Source organism: Triplophysa rosa, linkage group LG14 (genome assembly GCF_024868665.1).
Source record: "Triplophysa rosa linkage group LG14, Trosa_1v2, whole genome shotgun sequence".
Classification (NCBI taxonomy): Eukaryota; Metazoa; Chordata; class Actinopteri; order Cypriniformes; family Nemacheilidae; genus Triplophysa; species Triplophysa rosa.
In genome coordinates, this window is record NC_079903.1 from 21426918 (window position 1) to 21448833 (window position 21916).

Genomic DNA, 21916 nt, shown 5'->3' on the forward strand with positions numbered 1-21916 from the left:
CTGTCTGAATGCCTTTGTTCTGATGAACACACAGAAAGATATTTGGAAGAATGTCAGTAACCAAACAGATCTTATCCCCCCCATTGACTGCCATAGTATAGGGAAAAGAAATACCATGGGAGTCAATGGGAGATGGGATCTGCTTGACATTCTTCCAAATATCTTCCTTTGTGTTTAGCAGAACAAAGAAATGCATACAGTTTTGGAACAAATGAGAGGGTGAGTAAATGATGACAGAATTTTCATTTCTGGGTTAACTATCCCTTTAATGCTAAACTTATCTAAGCGTTTACTGTCAAGTCTTTTGCAAATATCTTTGACAACACAGTATTTAATCATTTCAAAAGTACAGTGTTTTTTCCATTCCTGAAAACAGTGAATTTGGACTTACTAGGTTTTGAGTCAGCGCTGCTTTGAGTTTTTTTATTGAGATTAACCTTTTGACAACCTTTGCCAATTATGCAACTTGTTGAAGAGTCTGTTTTTCCTGAATAGTCATGCGCTTTGCATGTGTGTGTACACTGTACGTACCATCCGAAGGGCTCCCGAGTCAATCTTCCGTCCGGGAGTGTCTCTAAGACCTAATGACAGAGAAAAAGAGAGTATTTTAAAGGAATCCTTTTACTTTTAGACGTATCAATCAGATAATCTGACATAACAAAAGCATTCAGACTACATGTGTTGAAAGTCTCAGAGCAAACATGATCCCATAATTGATAGCTTGTGAATCCCACACACTCGTACAGAACATTGAACATTAAAGGCAAACAAATGATGCAGAATGTTTCTTGACAGTGGGAGGGAGAAGGCAGGTTTAATTGTCTCGTCTTTCTAATCCTGTCTTCCAAGACCATCCATCCTGGCTCAGCTCCATCCATTTATCGCCCACTTTTTCTTTTCTTTCGAAACGTTGAACCCTCTGTACGTGCTTTAATATTTTGCACAGACGTTATGCTGGAGAAGTAGAAGTGAGGATTTCGATGTGACGTCGTGTCGGGGAAATGATCGGTGCACACTCGGCCAACCGTTAATGAACGATTTCAAAGGTCTCTGTAGGGACTCCACCCTGTTTGAAATGTAAAACTAATTCTTATATCTTAGGTTACACCCTTCATGGATCATATCTTTCAACGATTGTTGACATAACAGAATCATGTTTTGAGATGCAAAGGGCTTGGAACAAAGTTTCATACGAATGAATATTGTAGAAAATTAAAAGACCACTTCATTTTTCCTGTTTCTGTATTTCTGCATGTATTGCATGTATTTCCGTCATGTCCATTGAATCTAAAGGGAGATATTTTCAATTTTGGGTGAACTATCCCTTTAACAAAAACAAACCTCAGGAATGCCATAAAGTCACCCAACAGCAAAGTGAAAAAACCCATCATACATTTATTTTTGAATCGATCTTAAAATGTGAAAACATTAGTATTGTGTTGTTTAGACATGAAAATGAACTTCAAAATCAAAAGCTGCAAACATTGCTTCTTTTTTGTTATTTTGTCCAGTTCGTCCATATTAAATTTTCCGCAAATAAAAATATTTTCATTTGGAATTGGGGAGAAATGCTGCAACCTGTTCAGCATTTAGAATTGGTTTCTGTGCTTTGTGCCAAGAGGTCAATCTTTTTGCTCCATAAATTCGCAGGTCAGGGGTCATCAAACTTGAACTTTGGCATGCAACGGAAGACGAAACTCCTTTGCATATAATACGACTCCCCTCTCCTGCATTCATGAATAGAAGTGAAAAGAGCACAAAGTCTTCTGACCGCACCCTAATTGTTGAGACTTCAGATGGATAATGAATGCCTTGGCAGTTTAAAGTGGCCTCATTTATTGAGAGATGAAGGAGTAGATTTATCAGGGAAGTATCGCAGGTCAAGACCTTAGAAGTTTACTCACCTCTGATCACGCTATAGGATCAAACACAGCAGTGCTCAGGGTTGTATGTTTGTTTAATGTACATACAGTACATCCGCTATGTGGGTTAGTATTTGCTTTGTATAGTCCGGAGGGATCATCTTTGCCATGCTGACCTAAGGTGCCACCATTTTATAAATTTATATAAGTATGTGTGTGTATGGGGACAGAAGTATGTTGGAGATAGATTGGGAGGGATAAGGGGTGTGGAAGTTGAGAGAGTTCAAACATTTGGGGGTCTTTTGAGGGGGTCTCTACGTGCCCCTCCTCTTACCCTCTCTCTGTCCAAACACATACACACAAACAAACAAACACATAGCATTCACATAACATTCGCATATTTAGTGCAAACTAAATGTAAGTTTTGATTTCCTTTTGTTTTTAATTGTGTTTCGTGTTTGTATTTAACCCTTTAAAGAACAAGACCTAGAACAAGTGTTGATGGCGGGCTTTTATACTATCAGTGTTATTCTAAGTCATACTTACAAAACTAAAATGATATTTAGTGTGAAAGTGCCTGATTTAGAGAAATAAAGAAAGTAAGAGTGTTTGTGTGCGGCTCATCACCAGCTGTCAGCGTCGCTCGGATGGTGACCCTATTGTCCAATCAGAACTCCTGATTGTTGTGCACTTCTTCCTTCGAGGGGGCCCTGGCACGCACCCCATTACCCATGAACTAACCCCCTCTGCAGTCCATAATGAGACCCCAAACCTGTCCAAATTTCAATCAGTCTTTCCATTAAATGAAGACTAAACCTACACGCTGTCAACCCACAGAAAAAAACTGTTAATGCTTATATGTTGCTCTTTCATGGCTTGTTGTCTCAGACGTTTCTCATAAAATGCCTTGAAGAAATCGAAGAGATATGTGAGCTCAAATTAAAATGTTATATTACTTTTGATGGCAGAGTATCTTAAATCTGTACCAATCATAAGAATGTGAGATTATATGGTCTCAGGAGAAAAATCTCAAAAGCAAGAAAAGTACAAAAAGAACTTCATGCTCAGTAGCCTACAAAGGAAAAGGGGATTTTTCCTATTGGGGGGCAATATCCACTCAGCAATGCCTTCAGTTTTGTATCAGAATATTATAACAAACAGCCATTAAGTGACACCAACAACAATAAAAGTGACACAATATCAGAATCAGAAGAGCTTTTATTGCCAAGTGTGCTTGCACACACAAGGAATTTTCTTTGGTGTTGGAAGCTTCTAGTACAGACATTCAACACAATGACAATACAATATAATACGATTTACAGTCTAAAAGATATATACACAACAATTCAATGCACATTGTATACACAGCCATTTGCAATTGAATTAATACTAGAAGACCACTCTGCTCTACAAATTGGAGATGTGTGTGTATACAAGACTTGGACCACAGAGTTTGTGTGCGTGCGTGTGCGTGTGCGCGCGTGTGTGTGGAAAGAGGCCAAGCCAGAAGGGGTGACATGAGAAAGAGGAGGCGCAAAAAAAGATTCAAAAGGAGAAAGAAACCAATCCAGAAATTACAAGCTTTTTACAAACCTTATGGGAAGAGTTCCAGCACATGCTCGAGTACACACGCCCACAACATGAATGAAATGCCGTTAGTGTGCGACGGTAAGGGTACAGCGACATCTGCTGGTGGAAACCGCTCTGCGTCCAAAAGACCAGCAAAACTAGGATGAATAAATTTCAGACGTTACTTTAGTGTAAATGTTAATAATACATTAATATTCTCATTCTGTCGCCAAAATATTCAGGCATTTTAATATCCAAAGCATCTTCATGCTGTCCCAAATGCAAGGCTTTTTCGGGCTAAATAAAAACTGTTACAATAAACGTTTGCCGTATTCATTAATAAACAAAGTGCGATTTAATCGTAATGGATAACAAAATATTTCTTCAAACAGCAATACAGCATTGCAATCAGAGATGTATTATACGTATTAAATTACTTTTGAGTATTTGGACATTTATTTTCCTTAACAAAAAAGTCAAATGTAATTTGTAATTAAATATTTTGAGAGACTGTATTTTGTATTTTAAAATACTTAAATACTTTTTCAAACATGTCATTTTATTCTTGCGTACACTGACTGGAATACACTACAAGACTTTTAAAATCTGAACAGATTTTTTAAAAACTAGACACCATACACTTGCAGACTTTTTGAAAGTTTCAGATAGAAACTGATGAAATCTGCAGACCGGCACAGACTTTCTGCTACAGGTCCAGACTGAAAATCTGGGCAAAATCTGAGCAGAAGGCTTGTAGTGTATTTTAGCCTTAACTTTCATCACCAGGCAGGGGTGGCACTACTGCTCCGAAAGTGGTGGGGCAAATTTTGATACTTAAATATGTAATAAATGTGAGCTATCAATAATAATTTGAACTAAACAGCTTGTGGCACAGCAAATGCAAGCAGAACACAAATAAAAAAATATTATTAAAATTAATTTTATTAAACAGTAAAGAACGTGGAAAAGACGCGAAATGTGAATCGGGCCTTAGAAATTTTGATTGGTTTTTCAACCGAGTCAGGCCTGTCTGTTGTTAGGTTCGTCTGACTTATTCCGATGCTGCGCACGCAGACCGATCGGCGTATGACATTAATTTTCAAATTTCAAAAGCAACTTTTTCCAATCACTCTCGCGGTACTTTGATTTAAGTAAAGAAATTAAAGAAACTGCTTTTGCGCTCAAAGTGCTTTAAGGTAAAGTATCTAGTAAAATATACTATCAGATATCATTCATTGAAAGTCATAGGACAAACGATTAGCGTAAATAGCTAGAATTTATCTGCTAGCTAAAGAGTGACTTGTGTTGTCTGATGCCGGATTGCAGTTATATCCGCGAGCAGGTGGTTCAAGTAGTAAAAAATAACATTCTGATTAGTAAGTAAGTAAGTAAACTTATTTACAAAGCATAGCCTATTTACATTTAGATATTACACTGACCAAAGTGCTGTACAAATCCAACAGTAAATACAACAACTTCTAAAATTCCATAAACAGAGAGAGCAAAAAAAATGGTATATATATATATATATATATTAAACCAATTTAAAAGCCAGGAAAAGCAAGAGAATAAAAGGGCTTAAAAATAAAAACAGAAGGAGCACTCTTAATATCAGGTGGCAACTGATTCCATAAGCGTCGAGCAGCAACTGCAGAGGCTGTCACCTTTGGATCTACGACATGTAGAGAGATTTGTTAGCAGACCTAAGGGACCTAGGAGCTGAGTGCGACTGAATAAGATCAGAGATATAAGATGGTGTTGTTCCATTAAGAGCTTTAAAAACAATAAGTAAAATCTTAAATTGAATTCTAAAAGAGACAGGGAGCCAATGAAGGGACGCAAGGATAGGAGTATGGTCACTTTTTTTGGTGCTAGTTAAAAGTCTAGCCGCCGCATTTTGTACCATCTGCAGTCGTGAAAAGAAATGTTATAGTTCCTTATGATATTACCAAGCGGGAGCATATACATGTTAAAAAGTAATGGGGCCAAAATGGATCCTTGAGGAACCCCACAGAGAAGAGAAACAGATCAAGAGAGAAACTGGCCAACAGACACTGTAAAATATATATAGATATGACTCAAACCAACGAAGTGCTGTACTCTTAATGCCCACCCATTGATTAAGACGTGACAAAAGGATATTATGATCTACCGTATCAAAAGCGGCGCTCAAATCTGATCAAACCAAAACTGCATTATCCCCACACTCTAAAAATGGCTGGGTTATTTTTTTTAACCCATAACGCTGCGTTGAGTCCGTTGGGTTGTTTTGTTGGGTTATTTTTTGGGGGTAGTTTTAGTTTTCCAGGTGTTGGGTTAAACTCGCTGGGTTAATGTGCTGGGTTGTTTGAAGAGGCTCACGCGCTTCCCGCCCTGAAGACGCTGAGTGTACTACGCAACTTTCATTTTTATAAAGAACAAAGGGGCAAAGCCACTGCTTGGAGCAATTTAAAGGTACGTTTTTTACGTCTTAAGTGAATATTTATGATGTGTTTTTCTTCTTTATAGATTGGAACAAACATGGTGGAATTTCTTCACCGGACAGAATTAACAAAGCCCTTTCCTTTTGTCCTCGCTATGGGAAACATCCGGCATATATCTCAGGCTTTTGTCATTTTTAATGGACAAGCTCTGAAACAAACCACGCTGCTTTCAGCTGTTGATGTATGTTTCAAAGCATTTTATGTGTTTGATGTTAACTTTCCCAGACAATGCGCTTCTACCTGGGAATTTTTCAAATGGAGGGGAATGAATCATCTGCTATTCGATTTCTTCGCTGCTCTTTGCTTGCTGAAGAATAACTTGTATTTTTTTGTATTATATTTTGTTGATAATGTTTTGACATTTTTATTTATTATAATTTAACTATTTTCTTTTATTTAAGCAAATCTATGACAATGAAGCACAGGAGAAATTAAGAATAACCCAGCAAGAATAACCCAGAATTAAACACATGAATAGTTAAAATGACTACATTTTGGGTTTTTTCAATAACCCAGCATGCTGGGTTAAAATGTGTAACCTAGTGTGCTGGGTTACTTTAACCCAGCATGTGTTCTGTCCAATATTTACCCAGCGCTGGGTTGCCAATTGGGTTGTTTTTAACCCAGCCATTTTTAGAGTGCAGAGTCAACCGCCAATAACAAATCATTTATTACTTTCAACAGTGCTGTTTCAGTACTATGATGGGGAGTAAAACCTGATTGAATAGGTTCAAGTATATGATTTGAGTTCAAAAAAGGGACCAACTGTGACAGGACAACTCTTTCCAAGACTTTTGAGAGGAATGGAAGTTGTGAAATATAATTATTCAAACAGTTAACAGCAGCATTTGGTTTTTTAAGCAATGGCTGGACAACTGCATGAAAACACAGGGACAATGCTGGAAACTAGGCAGGAATTAATAATTGTTTGAATACTAGGACCAAAAGTCTCAAAAGCCTCTTTAAAGAAGCCAGGAGGAACAACATCATGAGGGGAAGTTGAAGAATTTGTCTGTAACACAAAGTCCTTTAACTCAGAAAGTGAAACCAGCTGAAAACTTTGCAAGGTGGCAGTATTAACTGGGCAGTCAACCAGAAAAACAGAGCAAAGAGGAGCAAAAGAAGATCGAATATCATCGATTTTTTCAATAAAAAAGGTCACAAATCTCTCACAAATATCAGGAGATGGTTCAACTTCCTAGGAGACTTATGGGTTAATTATCGAATTTATAGTGCTAAATGGAATTTTTGGAGTATGAGAATGTTTACTGATGATATCAGAGAAATAATTAGCTCTGCCGTTTTTTGCTGCCTTCTGAAATTTCACAAGGGAGTTTTTAAAGATTTCAAAAGAAACAGTGAGGAGGTCTTTCTCCCATCGCCGCTCTGCTTTCCGGCAGATCTGTCTAAGTGAATGAGTGGAATCATCAAGCCATGGTTGTGATTTCAATTTTGGACACTTATATTTAAGAGGTGCTATAGAATCCAGAATGTCTGAACATGAAGAGTTAAAAAGTGAAATTAAATCATCTGGACTTGAGGAATGCTCAGCAACAGCTGAAATGACTGTTGACACTTCATTACTTTGGAACATATCAGAAAATGTATTAATTGCGGGTGGGTCGCGGGAGGATGAGATAAATCAATGATGATGATAATATTAAAATGACGTGAGGCCTACATGTGTATGTACAGTAAGTGTGTTGCTAAAATCTGTGCGTGCGTTTGATAGACTGCCGTTTAATGGCTGGAATACACTACAAGACTTTTACAATCTGAACAGATTTTTTTTAAACTAGACACCATGCACTTGCAGACTTTTTGAAAGTTTCAGATAGAAACACACTAACTGATGAAATCTGCAGACTGGCAGACTTTCTGCAACAAGTCCAGACTGCAAATCTGGGCAAAATCTGAGCAAAAGTCCTGTAGTGTATTTTAGCCTTAAAACGTTTCTCTCTTTCTTCTGTGTGTCTAATTCCACTGTTACAGCTGATTCTAAGCAGACGGTTGATTCGCGTTGTGTCATGGGAAATATGAGTGGTGTACACTCAAAATCAGAATGCATTGTGGGTAAAAAGTTCTGCACAAATGTAAGGAATGAGTTGTTTACTCAGAATTCGGACAACACTACAAAATGGCGGACACCCGATGTAGTGCACTATATAGGAGATAGGGGGCGAATTCAGACACAGCCTATAGTCTTAATTTAGCGGATATGTTTATGCAACTGGCCCTAATAAAAAAGCGGTTTACATCTGATTGTGGCTGAGATTCTGAGTGCTGCCCTGAAGCCTCTCTGGTTGCAACGCAAATCAATTTCGTGACAAGGAAGTGAACTCATACTGTAGATCATGCTGATGCACGTTTATGACAGGTTAAGTCAAATGTTCAATCATTTATAAAAATATTCTGGAAAACAATTGTATTAAATAAATCTATAAAAAATCGCTTGAAATGAAATGAAATAAGGATCTATTATTAATTAAATATTACGATCGATTGTCTCATTCAGTTCTGTTTGCAAGAATCTCCATAAATCACTTCTTAATATGGTGTCATAATCTCACAGCTCATATCATAATAGGTTTGCCTGTTATAATCTCTGTTATCCTTCTCAAATGTAATCAGTCCGTCATGATCCCATCTGCTGTTATCTGTATTTCCTGTCATTAGTTTGGCAAACAACAAAGCTCTGAAATTCCACACCTCATTTTTCTATACAGCATGTTGTATAAACTGTTGATGTTGTTTCCTACAGTAGATCACTACATCTTTATCGTAGACTTTTACTCATAATTTCTCTCACACATGCTGAGCAGGGCCATTGGCTCTGTAGCCACACACGCTGCGATCCGTCAGTGTTTTTCTGAGGAGCCCCAGTGGGCTTCTGGGAAAGAGGAAGCGTTCGTGTTTTCCTTGTCAGCCGATGTTTACTCAACAATGAGCGCAATCACATGCCTCACTGGCTCTACGATCCTCAGCCCACACCTTAGCTCTCTCTCGCTCTCTCTCTCTTTTCGTTCTTTGACTCTAGAGTCATTAAACCCTTTTCAGGTAAATATGGTGATTTTAAAAGTAAAAAATTATAAATTATAGCATCATGTTGCCTTCAGCAGGGTGACAGGGTTGCAGTTTATTTTCTTTACTATATAAACCAGCAAGGTGCATCTTATTTCTACAAGTAGTCACTTTTAAATCATAACTATTTGAAATGATGAGAAATCATAAACTTTTTTTGCTTTTTTATACTTTTTCATGTGCTTTTCAGCTTTTTCATAAACTTAAAGCCTTTGTCATGAACATTTATGTTTGTATAGAGTTGGCATTAATTGAATCTAATCATTGTTAAAGTAATTTTTTTTCACATTTATATATGAGGAACACAAATTTCACTCTTTGCACATTAATGTCATCTGTTTTTTCACCCTTTCATTTTTGTTTTCTAGTCTTTTCTCTGTCGTTCTCTCAGTAACCTGAGGGACTCCTCTGGGTTTGCTTCTTTCTCAGAATAAATGTGGGGAAACTTTAGATTTGGCCCGCTGGTGGGAGCGTAACCCCAATTTCCTCCCAGAGAGGCAGGGAGAGAAGCCGGGAGGTGGGTGGAAAGGAAGTTTACCTTAAACTGGGGTAACCACTGCCCGTTTCCAAGGTGACGACTGTCATCATCATTTTTCTCATGCTCTCGTTCGTTTCTCTCTCTCTCTCTCTTTGCAAGGTGGTCCCAGAGCAAGTGATTATGGGTTCAGAATGGGAAAAAGTGTGTCATGCTAATCGCTTTGTTCTTTTTGTGTTTCTAGCAATGTCACACCGTTTACAGCTTTTCCCCTTTGTCCTTTCCTAGATACTGTCCCAAAACTATCTGTTGTCAATTACTCACCCTCAGGTTGTTCCAAACCTGTCTAAATGTCTGTGTTCTGCTCAACCCAAATGAAGATATTTGCAAGAATGTCAGTAACTAAACAGATCTCATCCCCCATTTACTGCCATAGTAGGGAAAATAAATATATGGGAGTCAGTAGGCATGAGATCTATTTGGTTATTTGACATTCTTCCAAATATCTTCATTTGTGTTTAGCAGAACAACGACATTTTTACAGGTTTGGAACAATCTGAGGGTAACTAAATGAGTGAACCGTCGCTTTAAAGCCTCTAGCCCCACCAGTTCATAATATTGTGTGCATGTTAGCTCTTCATTTGAATTTCCTAAAAACATTCTTTCCCTGATTCCTTTTTTTTACCACTTATGGCATTCATATTTATTATCAAGCATCCACAGACAGGTGCACAGATGCCTGTAACCTGCTAAATACATGTAATACAACTGTAATGACAAATACAAAAAGCATTAGGCAGAGAGGATATGCTACTTCTCAGGGTTTCTCGGACAAAGATGGAAAACCGCACACATGGTTTTTCTCTCAGTGGCTAAAACAACAGCCTGAGAAAACTATCTCACTGTATCTGCAGACTGAAAAAAGCCTTCGGTCTCTCCTTTTCTGCACCCATATGTTTCGTCTTCGGTCCGAACTTCTCATCCGATCAAGTTTCCCTCTTAGTGTCTTGGAGCTCCGCACAGCTGCAGACCCCTTTAATCCACCTCTCACCATCCTTTCACGCACACACCTCTAGTGTCACTTTTTTGAAAAGCGTTACTGGGAAAACATGGAGGAAAATAGCATAATTTAGAAAGAATCCCATAAATGCAATCCAGGATTTTTAAAAACTCCATTTGAACTGGCCTCCATGGGCGGAATAAACGAACAGTTTTAAACATCCTGTCAATTTCCACAATTACAAACTAAACTGTATAAGAAATCTGCTTTGAAACATGACTCAAATATACCAAAGCTGCGCTGAGTCCTTTCTTACGTGTTTTCTAAATGGTGGATCCAAGTGACAGACTTCTAATAGGTGAGGTCGCCCGCGAGGTTATGGCAGAATGTGTCCGGCTATGCTATCAAGCATGACACATGAAACGTAATGACACGCCGTCAGGAAACTAAATATAGATGGTGTTTTGATTACGCGAAAATTGGCACTTCAAAAGAGATTAGGATCAGGCCGCTAAATCAACACGGCGAAGAGCCGCAGGGCGCACGCTAGGTGAGAGAGAGCCAGCTACCTTTACACGCCCAGCATTGTACGTAACCGGGCATGCGGGGCACATGCTGTAAATCACTCTCGGTTTTTCCAGGCTACCGTATGTTTGTGTGTGCAGGAAGAACATCACTCCAGCTTGGCTGCTCTTTGCCTCTCTTTCACGCGATGGCTAAGTGGTTGACCCCGTGACCCCCGTCTCCTTGGAGCTCGCGGATGTCCTTGCTTTGCAATGGCAGTTGGACGGATGACATCATCAGGGGAGAGAGTCCCATTCATGACGAGCACGGGGATTGAATGCGTTGTCTGTATTTTCCGACATTATTCTGACATTACATCGACTTTATTGTTGCATTAGTAGGGTCATTACTAGGCCAGGTGTGTTTTCACAGTGAGAAAACCCTTAGCTGCTCTGAATGGACACAACGTGAGCCAAGATCGAAATGGGACGGGGTGCTGGATAGCGGTTAGAATGTCTTCGTCACGCAAACAGCCGTCACGAACACGCAACGGTTCAAACGGAGTGCACGGATGCAACATCTATGATGTGCAGATAGGCTATACAAATGCATTTAAAGGGATACCTCACCCAAAAATAACATTTCTGTCATGTATTCACCCTTATGTCCGTGTATATGACTGTTTCATGTGTGGAGTACAAAAGAAGATATTTTGAGAAATGTCTCAGTGGTACAATGGGTGCTTGAACGTTCCTCAAATAATCTTCTTTTGTGCTCTGCACGAGAAAGAAAGTCATACAATTTTGGAATGACATTTTTGGGGTGAACTTTAAGAATCTGTTCTGGTGCACATCGGTGTCCCAATCTATAATGTATTATATTCATTTGCTAATCTTCATGCCTTAAACTGTTCGTCATTCTTTCAAATACAATTTGTCTAACAAAATGAATGTCGGGTTTTTCTACAGCGAACACTCGATGCAATGCCTGGATCACTGTGAAAGCTATCATGTTCAAGAGAGCATGGGGATCCTAACAGCTCGGGCCAGACATGACGGTCTTCCTCTTTTAAAAGAGCATCGTCATGGAGACGTTTCCGACACCACACAACGTTAAATTGCTGAGATATCCAGTTGCACGCACACACGCAACGCCAAAGACTCGCAATTAAAAAGATCTTCATTTCATGTCCACCTGGACGTATCGCACAGTCTCAACAAGATCCCTGCCAACAGATGGACTTGTAGATAAGCAATAAAAAACCGAGATAGAATCTTGCGCGCACACACACACCTTCACGCCTGATTATAGTTAAATAGGGTTGTGTTGAGTCTGGTCGCTATACACACAGATCTGGCCTCACCCTGAGGATTTTGGGTAACGGAACTGTGCAGATCCACATCTCAATAAGTGTAGAAACAGGTTTCCTTTCTCGCCCTATTTTCTCACAGCATACTGCATTTTGCTTTCTCATCTTCCTCTTGTAAAAAAGGAAATGAGATCTCTTTAATGTCTCAATAATTTCTCATTTAAAGGAGAGCAGTTGGAGACTTTTGTTTAAATTATTTATTTATATGATTTGAATAGTCTGTATTTCCTTCTGCTGCTGGTCTCTGTGAGCTGCAAAACCAATTCCGTTGTATTATTACAATGACAATAAAGTATCTCGCTGTTTTTTTGTTTATATTCAGCTTCTCAGATTTTCACCACAGCTTTGAAAGATCTCAACATTTTAGACTATGAATCACATTCTCAGAATACCAAAATCTACAATCAAATGCTTACAAGGCGATGTAAGATTCTGCATGTTATTCACACTTCTACTTGAATTTAGTAGCTCGTAGCTCCATAATGCATTCTACTGCATGTTAACAAATGTCACATTTGTTTCTAATTTTGCAAAAAGAACAATCCATAAATGACACGTGACAACTTTAAGTCTCCCGAGCCACGAAAGAGCAACATTTAAGCAATCAAGTTTTTTTAGGCATGCCACAGAGTTATCGATTTAAATCAGAATTTTATCTGTACGAGCCTCATTTGTCTCATCTGCACAGAGGACAAGAGGCATAGAGGGAGATGGGGGATCATCGTAGGGACATTTTAGTGAGGTGGGCAGGCTCTTTATTTAACAGAGATGGCTTCTGTGTGCAGATAAATATAGTGCGAGAACAGACAGGCTGCTTGGGAGCTTTGCACAACATAATGTTTCCTATCCGTGGCAGAGAGAAAAGCAGAAAGAGATGAACTGTTTATCCAGTTAAGACTTGATGAGTGAATTATGAGATGGATAACGTTTATGGCTTCATTTACTGTCATCGGAACCATCAGCCTCCGTCTTGATGTGATAACGCGCACACTCCGTTATTGACTTTAAATGACAACTTACAATATGGTTCATACCACATGAGAGAGTGGATATTGATAGAGACGTGATTCTCCTGCTCAGCGATTGTGCTTTCATTGTTCAGTTGTTTGAGCTTTGTTTCAGATGTTTCTCTTTAAAGTCCTGAATAGAAATACAAATGAGACTATTGTTAACAAACAGTAAGATTATAGCCTGCAGTCTAAAAATCACATGGATCAGACTTTAGGTCTTGAATTTGATGGGAAATGCTCTTCATTATGAAATCTTAAACCTTTGCACATTGGCAAATTTGGAAACAGTTGAAGTCTCCATCTGGAAAGACATGGAGATAAATGTGAGTCATTTCTTCCAGTATTGATAAAGACATCATGTCAATGTCCTTTTCTATGTGGTTGTGGTAAAGAGCGACACAAAGAAGGACCGAGAGAGAAGTAGAAACAAATGTTAGACAGAGGTGACCCGCACACACACACAGAGACTTGTTCGGCTGATCCCATGGGTTGCTATTAGTTTGTAATCGTAATGAGGATGAGAGAGCAGCTCCAGGGTGAGCCACAGTGGAAAACCTGCAGAGATGATGTCAGAGGAATCGTGACCACCGATTGGAGTGGAGATTCCCGGCGAGAGCCTATAAAACGGGGAAAGACAACAGCAGGAACCAGCAAAGGCAGAGAACGTGAGAAATTCCAGGAACTGCGCCGTGTCCATCCGTCCCGTGTGACTGAAACCAAATCAGATTAAGGGTAAGGAACCTCGCGGAGAGAGAGGCAGATCTACCTGCATGTTCCTGCAGGGCTGTGTGTGCGTGTGTTTGGGTGGAAAGGTGACCCGGCAGGTGTTGGGGATGTATTTAAAGGAACTTGAAGGTTGTTTGGGGTCCCAAAAATGCACTCAAACAAGGGTGGCTGCAGTTTTTTAATAGTTCATTTAATAGTATCATCAGCTTGTTTGAACTACACGTTTATAGATGTAGAAGTTTTTGAAACATCTTGTTGATGTTGCATCGTTGCAATAGTGACACAGAGGTGTGAAATCATGTGTGATATCAGAGAAGTGTCGAGAGCGTGTCTCTGAACGTGTGTGTGTGACAGAGAAGGTGTCCTGTGAAGCGTATGTGGGCAATGGGAGATGGTTGGAGTTGTTTATTTTTGGGGACGGAAAATGCTAAAGTTAGCCCATGTTGCTGGACAATGCATTTCCCCGGTCGTGGGGCAGGAGAGAAACTGCATCTCAGTGCACCAGACCTGAGCGCTAGATACAGATATAAACACTCGTGCTCAAATGACTGATGTGAAAAGTTCAATTGACATTTGAGAACCACAGAATGATACAGGCTTCAAGTCACATATAATTTTTTGTTATTGTTGATCGTTGAGAGAATGTTTAGACCTAAATCTGCAGTAACGTGTAAGGATATGTGATAAGAAGTTTGTCTAAATGACGTTTTTAAGGGAACTAAACAATACTATAGTTGTATACTTGGTATGCAATATAAATAGCATGTATTATTAAAAAAAACATGAACTCATAATAATAAATAAGTTCTGACTTAAAAATCTTATATTATCTGCCTACATTAAGTAGCCTACATTGTAAAATGTATTCATTGCACATCATTTTATTTTTGTTTTACGTTGCCTGGCAACATTATAAAACATGGTGCAGATTGCAGTCTCCTATAACGTATATCCACTGCGAATATTTCAATTAAGTATATTAATATATATTTAAGATGACATATATTTGTTTTATTACTAATTTAATTCTCACAAATTTCATTGATGTAAATGGGATTTCTAAACGATGTTGCGCGTGCGCTGTAATTCCACAAATCTGCCAACAGATGGCAGTCACAGTGTAGCGCTAACGTGGTGTTAATCTGATTTAAATCGAGTGTAAAATTAACCTTAAAAACTACAGAGGAATGAGACGAAGGTGGTGTCTCGTATGTATAATATAATTATATAATTTAAATTCTAGGGTAAAATACAATACTGTGAAATATTTTCTTTAATGTATTGTAGAATCATACCTTGAGGATGTTTTTTTTGTGTGGTACAGTGTTTTGGGGACACACAGGTAGGGGTGCAGGTCAGAGTTTGTGTTTTGGCTGAGTTCATGTGTTTGTGTAGAGGGTGTGTGTTAAAAGCATTCTCACACTCTCACGGCTGCCGGACCGCCCAGTCAGAGTGTATTTTCACAGATGGAGTCTGAATGAATATAAACACCACCCTGTATCACAGTAACTCAACACGGTGCTGAAGCTGATGTGCGTGTATGTGCTCAACTGATAATACACTTGGACTTGATAATACACTTTGAAAGGAGTGGGTTTTAGCTGTCTTGGAGTTTAAACAGTAAGCTAAACATATTCTGAAAAAATAAAAAGATCTACAAGCCCTATGCCATTTTTTAGCATTTTAAAAATGTATACATATGTCATTTGTTTGTGTATAACTGTGCAGCACTTTAGTTAGTCAGTAATCATATTGCTTGTATTGTAGATGTTGGGTTGTGGATGCGTGCTGCTGTCGGGTCTGTTAACATTGACCTTGTTCCACTGCAGTACTGAAAGTCTTCACATACCCCAGGAAAGACCAGAGGTGAGTCCAGGTTATAAGGGGACTGACATATACAGTACACACATATACATGGTAGGGTGTAAATATGACTTATGAGAAAGAGAGAGCCAGATGGTGAGGCACATACAGGCTGCCTTTAGAAACACAATATAACCGCAAACTTTACAAGCTATTTTAACTTATTAAATTTTACCTAATTTCAACAGAATTAAAAATTATAAGTGGAATAGCAGTTTAGTTGTACTTTATTGTTCAAGGGATAGTTCACCCAAAAATGAAAATTCTTTCATCATTTACTCACCCTCATGTCATTCCAATCCTGTATTACACTGAAAAAAGGATTCACATCTAAATTTTATAACTTGAGCCAATTAAAAATATATACCTTTTCTTTATTATTTTTCATTGGCTTAAGTTAAAATATAGATGTGATCCTTACCCTAAAATGTTTTAATTGGTTGAATGAAACCCTTTTTTCAGTGTACTTCCTTTCTTCTGCAGAACACAAAACAAATATTTTGAGGAGAGCGTTGACATTGACCCCCATAGACTTCCATTGTATAAACACAAAACCACTTAAACGTTTCTCAAAATATCTTCTTTTGTGTTCCACAGAAGAAAACGTCACATACGGGTTTTAAACGATGTGAGAGTAAATAAAACATGACAAAATTTCCATTCTTGGATGAACTGTCCCTTTAATATAAGGCAGCAAAATATTTTACAATGTATTTTCTAGGCTTTACTTTGCTCTCCTCTATACAGAAATTGTATAAATAAAAAACTGTGTAAACTAGCTTAAATGTGATACTGCAGAGTATAAATAAACGATACTGTGAATAATGCTTTCTAAAGCAAATCCTTGACCAACTTGAACCTAACCCTTAAAACCAACTCAGAAGGTTTCATCTAATCTTCTATTATGGACAGTTTTTAGGAAAGGGACAAATTTGGGAAAGATTGTGATTTTTCTCTCATACTATACCTGAAAACCAACAGACATGTAGCATGCACTCAAACCTATTTCCACCTCTTTCTGCTACAGCATGTGGAACCATCTGCTGCGGAGGACCGGCGTGTCCAGCGAGGTCAAACCGAGCAGAAGACCTCAGGAGCCGTGAACGCAAAACTGCTCCTGCTTGACCAGCTTGTCAGACTGGAGAACGATGTCATTGAGACCAAAAGAAAACGCAGCTTCCCCGGATCCAACACGCCACTTGACCGGCTGTCAATCAGCACCATGGATCCCAAGAGCAACAAGCAAAGGTAAAGAGAGAAAGAGATCAATGTTCTGACATTCTCATTCTACATGACTTGAAAATTCGCAGTAACAGTTAAGATTGAATTCTCAGAAATCTAAAACACTTGTTATTTGCTATAATCCAGAACTGAAGATGAACCCAACCGTAGGCTTTGATATGATGTGGCTCAAACACACAGTATGTTTATATTGGCCGAAGTGTGTCACGCACAGCTTGATAACTTTGCATGTGCGTGTTTGTGTGTTTCTAAGTTCACAAAGTGCAAATTAATGTTTTGTCTGTAGCCCACGGTTAAAGTGCCTTATATTACCTGGGTGTGGATTGCGGTTTTGTCTGACATAACAAGCGCCAGATACTGATTTACGGGCAGGAACAGTCCAACTGTGATGACTGGAGCACTGGACTTCCAGTCAATGGTTCTCATTTGATCTCCGTGAATGATTTCGATCTCCCCTGCTGGACGGAGCACACGGTGTCACTCAGCATGGCCCGAGGCTCGGACGCAGCTGTTATCTAAATGATCTTAAGCACTCGATAAGACCAGGATAGAAGCCAAAATCAACAGTATGAGCACTGTGTCATGCATTATCAAATCTGGACACTAAAATCTATCCGTTCTGATAAACACATGAAAGCTCACGAAACTGCTCCATCACCACGTGACTCTTCCATAGACTTAATAAAGGCCAATGTTGGATTCTGTAAATGGATTTTATGTTGTGCATCTTTGAGTTATTGAATATGTAGTCATTTTAAGCTGTTTTTTTTTACTTTGTGGCAACAGGAAAGCTGAGTTGCCGCGACGGCGAGTTAGCGTTCCAATCGACCGGATCGGAGTGGGCCGTCTTCCCAACAGCCGAGGATAGACTCCGCCCTCTGACCACACCCTGACAAACAGGTTGGTAAGATGGGCGTATCCTTAGTATATTCTAAAATATATACATTTGATGAAAATATACAGCACATTTTCTTAAATTGAGCTAAACATATGAAGGAAAAAATGTTAATGTAAAACATATGTCCGAACATCGATGTTTTTCTTTTACAGAAGGGGGATGTCACAGGTAGAAGATATGCATAAAGCACACCAGCCATCCCACATCACTAACCATTGAACGATCTTCACTTTTACAGCCCTCGCCGCCTCTGAAGTTATCTTCCTTAAAGATTAACCTTCAATCTCTGACCACACGCTGTCTATTTCTTGTCCTAATTCTCCATTTAAGCCGCATATCGTCGCTGTCGGGCGGAAACCTCCTATGTCCAAATTTGGTCAATTTCATATTTTTTCACAAATCGATGCTATTTGTCAGTCCCCATGTGGGTCTGTCATTTTTACACATTATTAACCAATCTAAATCTAAAGTGTTGAAAATAGCTTGAGAGCAAATCTCTTAACTCCATTGGACACTTCAACTGTCTGAGAAGTCTCGTAACTCCACCTCTTCTTCACTCCGCGGGAGCTTCTCGGCATTACCGATTGAATGTTTTTTTAGACAATAACGAGTGAAAATAGTTAGGTTAGATACATTTGAGTAGGTCTGTTTTGTTAAAAATCGATAGCTGTAATGCTTCGGTGCAGAAGGAAGCCCGTGAGCCACGAAGGTAAATTTGCGAGCAGATTCGGCTAATTTCCGCCTATTAGACAGCCTAGTCAGCTCATCGTTTTTTGTATTACATCACTTATAGTTCTTAAACCTTTAAAATAGAGTTTAGAAAGATGTATGTAACCACAGTCGTTAGCTTTGGTTAACGATTGAAGCCTTTTCTCTTGTCAAGAGGCTCAACGCGACCGCCGACTTTATTTGCGTGCAGATTAATTTCCGCCTATATTAGACAGCCTGTTTAACGTTTTATTTTGGTATTGCATCACTCATAGCTCTAACGTTTAAAATAGAGTTTAGGATGATGTATGTAACCACAATCATTAGCTTTCATTAGCTCTTAAAGCCTCGTCTCTTGTCAAAAGGCTCAACGCGACCTCAGACTTTGATTAGTGATGTTTCGTTCGTGAACGAATCGTTCGTTTTGAACGAATCTTTTAAGTGAACGAATCGTTCTCGTTCACGAAATGCGATGACTCATATTTCTCGTTCACTGAAATCTCTCCCTCGAGCACAGAGCGTCTTGTCTTAAAAGAGTGTCTAAAGCACGAGCCAATGGCGTTCGAGAGTGAGCTTTGACAAAGCATATGATTGGTTGAATGTACTGAACGAATACGCCCTTCACTGAACGAGCCTCTGTTTGAGTCTGAACGAGACCCGCTGATTCTCGTTCGTGAACGAGCTGTTACTTCTGCCTCGTAAACGAAATGAAAGATGAGGTCTCTTGTTCAACAAGTACAGCAACGGACACAATGTAAAGATCCTTACGAAAATAATTCAATAATGCAAGCTGATGGTTAAATGTAACAAAGACAAATTAACATTGTCATTTTTATTGCATGGAAAATGTCAAGCCCTGTTTACTCGGTTATTGTACTGCAAGCACAGGTGTTTTGTGTGCATTTTGTATCATTTATTGTTCTTTCAAATAAAAACGACTTCATTGCGTTTAATTCATGTCACACTTCTCTAAAAACTGTAAAACAAAAATGTATTGGTTAGCTCTCATTCGCGTCACGTCAGCCAATAGCATTCCAGTTCCGGCTTTGAAGGGACGTGTAATTGGTTAGATCTTCCATTGAACGAATACGCCCACACTGACCAAGTCTCTGTTGAGTCTGAACGAGAGAGAGAGATCTCGTTCTTGAACGAATTGAACGAACTGGTACATGTCGTTCATGAACGAATTGAACGAGAGTGTACAGTACACTGTACGTCGGTCATTTAGCATGTGAGTCTCGTTCAGCAGCCAGCAGAAAGCGGACGCAAAGCGCAGTTACAGGTAGGCTACTTTGCACGCTTGTTTATTTAAAATACATAAACTTTACGTTTAACATAATCCCAGATTTATGAATGTGTAAATGACCAAACAATTAACTTTTTAATTATGCAGAAAAACCTTAGAGACACACATTTTAATAAAGCCTGTAATCAGTTTATACGTCGTTAATACATACGTTGATGTATGTATTACATCAACTCTTTTTCGCCACCTGCTGGCGTATTATAGAAATGGTCATTGAACGAATCAGTGAACGAATCGTTTTGGTGAACGAACTGAAAAAGAACGAATCACTCAAATGAATCATAATTCCCATCACTAACTTTGATGAACACTGCTGGCAGCAGCGGCGTCTGTGTCCGTACCATACTTATCAATGACAGCGTAATCTCGTATCTCCCTGCTCCCAAGTCATAAACCTTGTATCTCCGATTAAACATGGTTTTGGGTAAATGTTGTGTTAACAACATTGTTGGTACACAACAGTATATGATAGCAATATAAGGTATGATACCAACTTTAACGATACAATGTTTAATAACTCAAAAAATATGTAGTTTTTTTAATTTCCTGAAAAATAATGGTTTTGGAGATGCGAGGATTCGGCCCGACAGCGACGATATGTTCTTTGAAATGAAGTGGCCGTTCTACATCCTTTATGATGTAATCAGAGCCGTTAGCCAATCATCGCAGAATCTGCTCGTAGCTTTTATTGCACGTGTTATTATTATTTACTCTAGTGTCCCGGCTCTCGCTTGCTGTAATGTTGTAGTGTTTTCTTACTTTGACTGGAGGTCGAACGGGTTAAGTTCAGCCTTGACAATAAAAACGATGAAACTTTCTTTAATGTTTCAACTGTTTTCTTTGGTTGGAAAAGAACTGTAAGATTGTAAAAAAGTACTTAAACATTTGTCATTTTCGTTGTGCATGTATTTTCCAATGTGTGTGTCATTTAAAACACAATAGAGTGCCTCAGAGATGACGCATTTTTGTAGGCTAACCTGGAAGTTAGCACCGTGCTGGTTCCCTCCACCGAAAGCCTATGCATTTTTCCCATAGACAAAGGATAAGGAATAGTCGGTTTTAGCAACTTGTTAGCAACCGCCACTTTTAAGACACAATAAAAGTTTAAACAATCATAAACAGGTTATAACTGGTGTGTTTTATGTCAGATTAAAACCTGAAAATATTTTGAGGTTTTGTTAGCCACAGACCTCATTTCAGGCGATTTACCAAAAACCCATTCAAAAAACCCATTGACTTTGGGGCAATGGAACCGGAAGTCCTAAAATGCTAACTCTCTTTGCGGGGTTTGCTTACAAAAACTTCTCTGCTGCACTCTATAAAGAAATATTGTCAATTGTCAATAATATTACGTCATCAAAATAAAGTCACTGAAAGATTCTGGCAATTTTCAAAGTGTAGTTATATGTGTTATATTATCAATTTGGCAAAAAAGTGTAGACTGCTTTGTACTAGTAGATTACTTACAGACCAGAGGGGTGAAGGAGCCGCCCGTCAGGATGAAGCTATCAACATAAATTTATAAATTATAATTCAACAAGCTCAACAAGATTAAAGTCCCAATGCATTCGATTATTTTATCACGTAAAACTCATCTTAGATGATTTGAATGTTTGAATGCTTGAATTGCTTTATTTAGTATACACGGATGAGTATGCAAATTAGTCCACGCCTCCATTCAATCGCACAAGCTCGGACCATCGATTATAGATGCCTCATTCAACGTGTGAGCAGCGCATGCTCATGTCAGTTTCAAGTCTATGCACCATCCTTACACATCTATGGCACAAATCTGTTAACGTGATTGGTTAGGGTTATGA

At 38.8% G+C, this 21916-nt stretch overlaps 1 protein-coding gene across 1 annotated transcript; it reads left to right on the forward strand.

Moving 5' to 3' along the window:
* Window positions 1-13959: 13959 nt before the first annotated feature.
* Window positions 13960-21417, forward strand: ostn (osteocrin). Its single transcript, XM_057351430.1, has 5 exons — window positions 13960-14085; window positions 15847-15945; window positions 16970-17190; window positions 17971-18084; window positions 18235-21417. Exons 2-4 carry the CDS (start codon window positions 15847-15849, stop codon window positions 18050-18052), a joined length of 402 nt encoding a protein of 133 aa, XP_057207413.1. The 5' UTR covers window positions 13960-14085; the 3' UTR covers window positions 18053-18084; window positions 18235-21417.
* Window positions 21418-21916: the final 499 nt, after the last annotated feature.

What these genes read in the sequence shown, in the direction of transcription:
- ostn (XM_057351430.1), top strand. Translation starts at nt 15,847, where the DNA reads ATGTTGGGTTGTGGATGCGTGCTGCTGTCGGGTCTGTTAACATTGACC. An exon ending in TACCCCAGGAAAGACCAGAG is followed by an intron (nt 15,946 to 16,969) that starts GTGAGTCCAGGT and finishes TTTCTGCTACAG; the next exon opens with CATGTGGAACCATCTGCTGC. An exon ending in CCCAAGAGCAACAAGCAAAG is followed by an intron (nt 17,191 to 17,970) that starts GTAAAGAGAGAA and finishes TTGTGGCAACAG; the next exon opens with GAAAGCTGAGTTGCCGCGAC.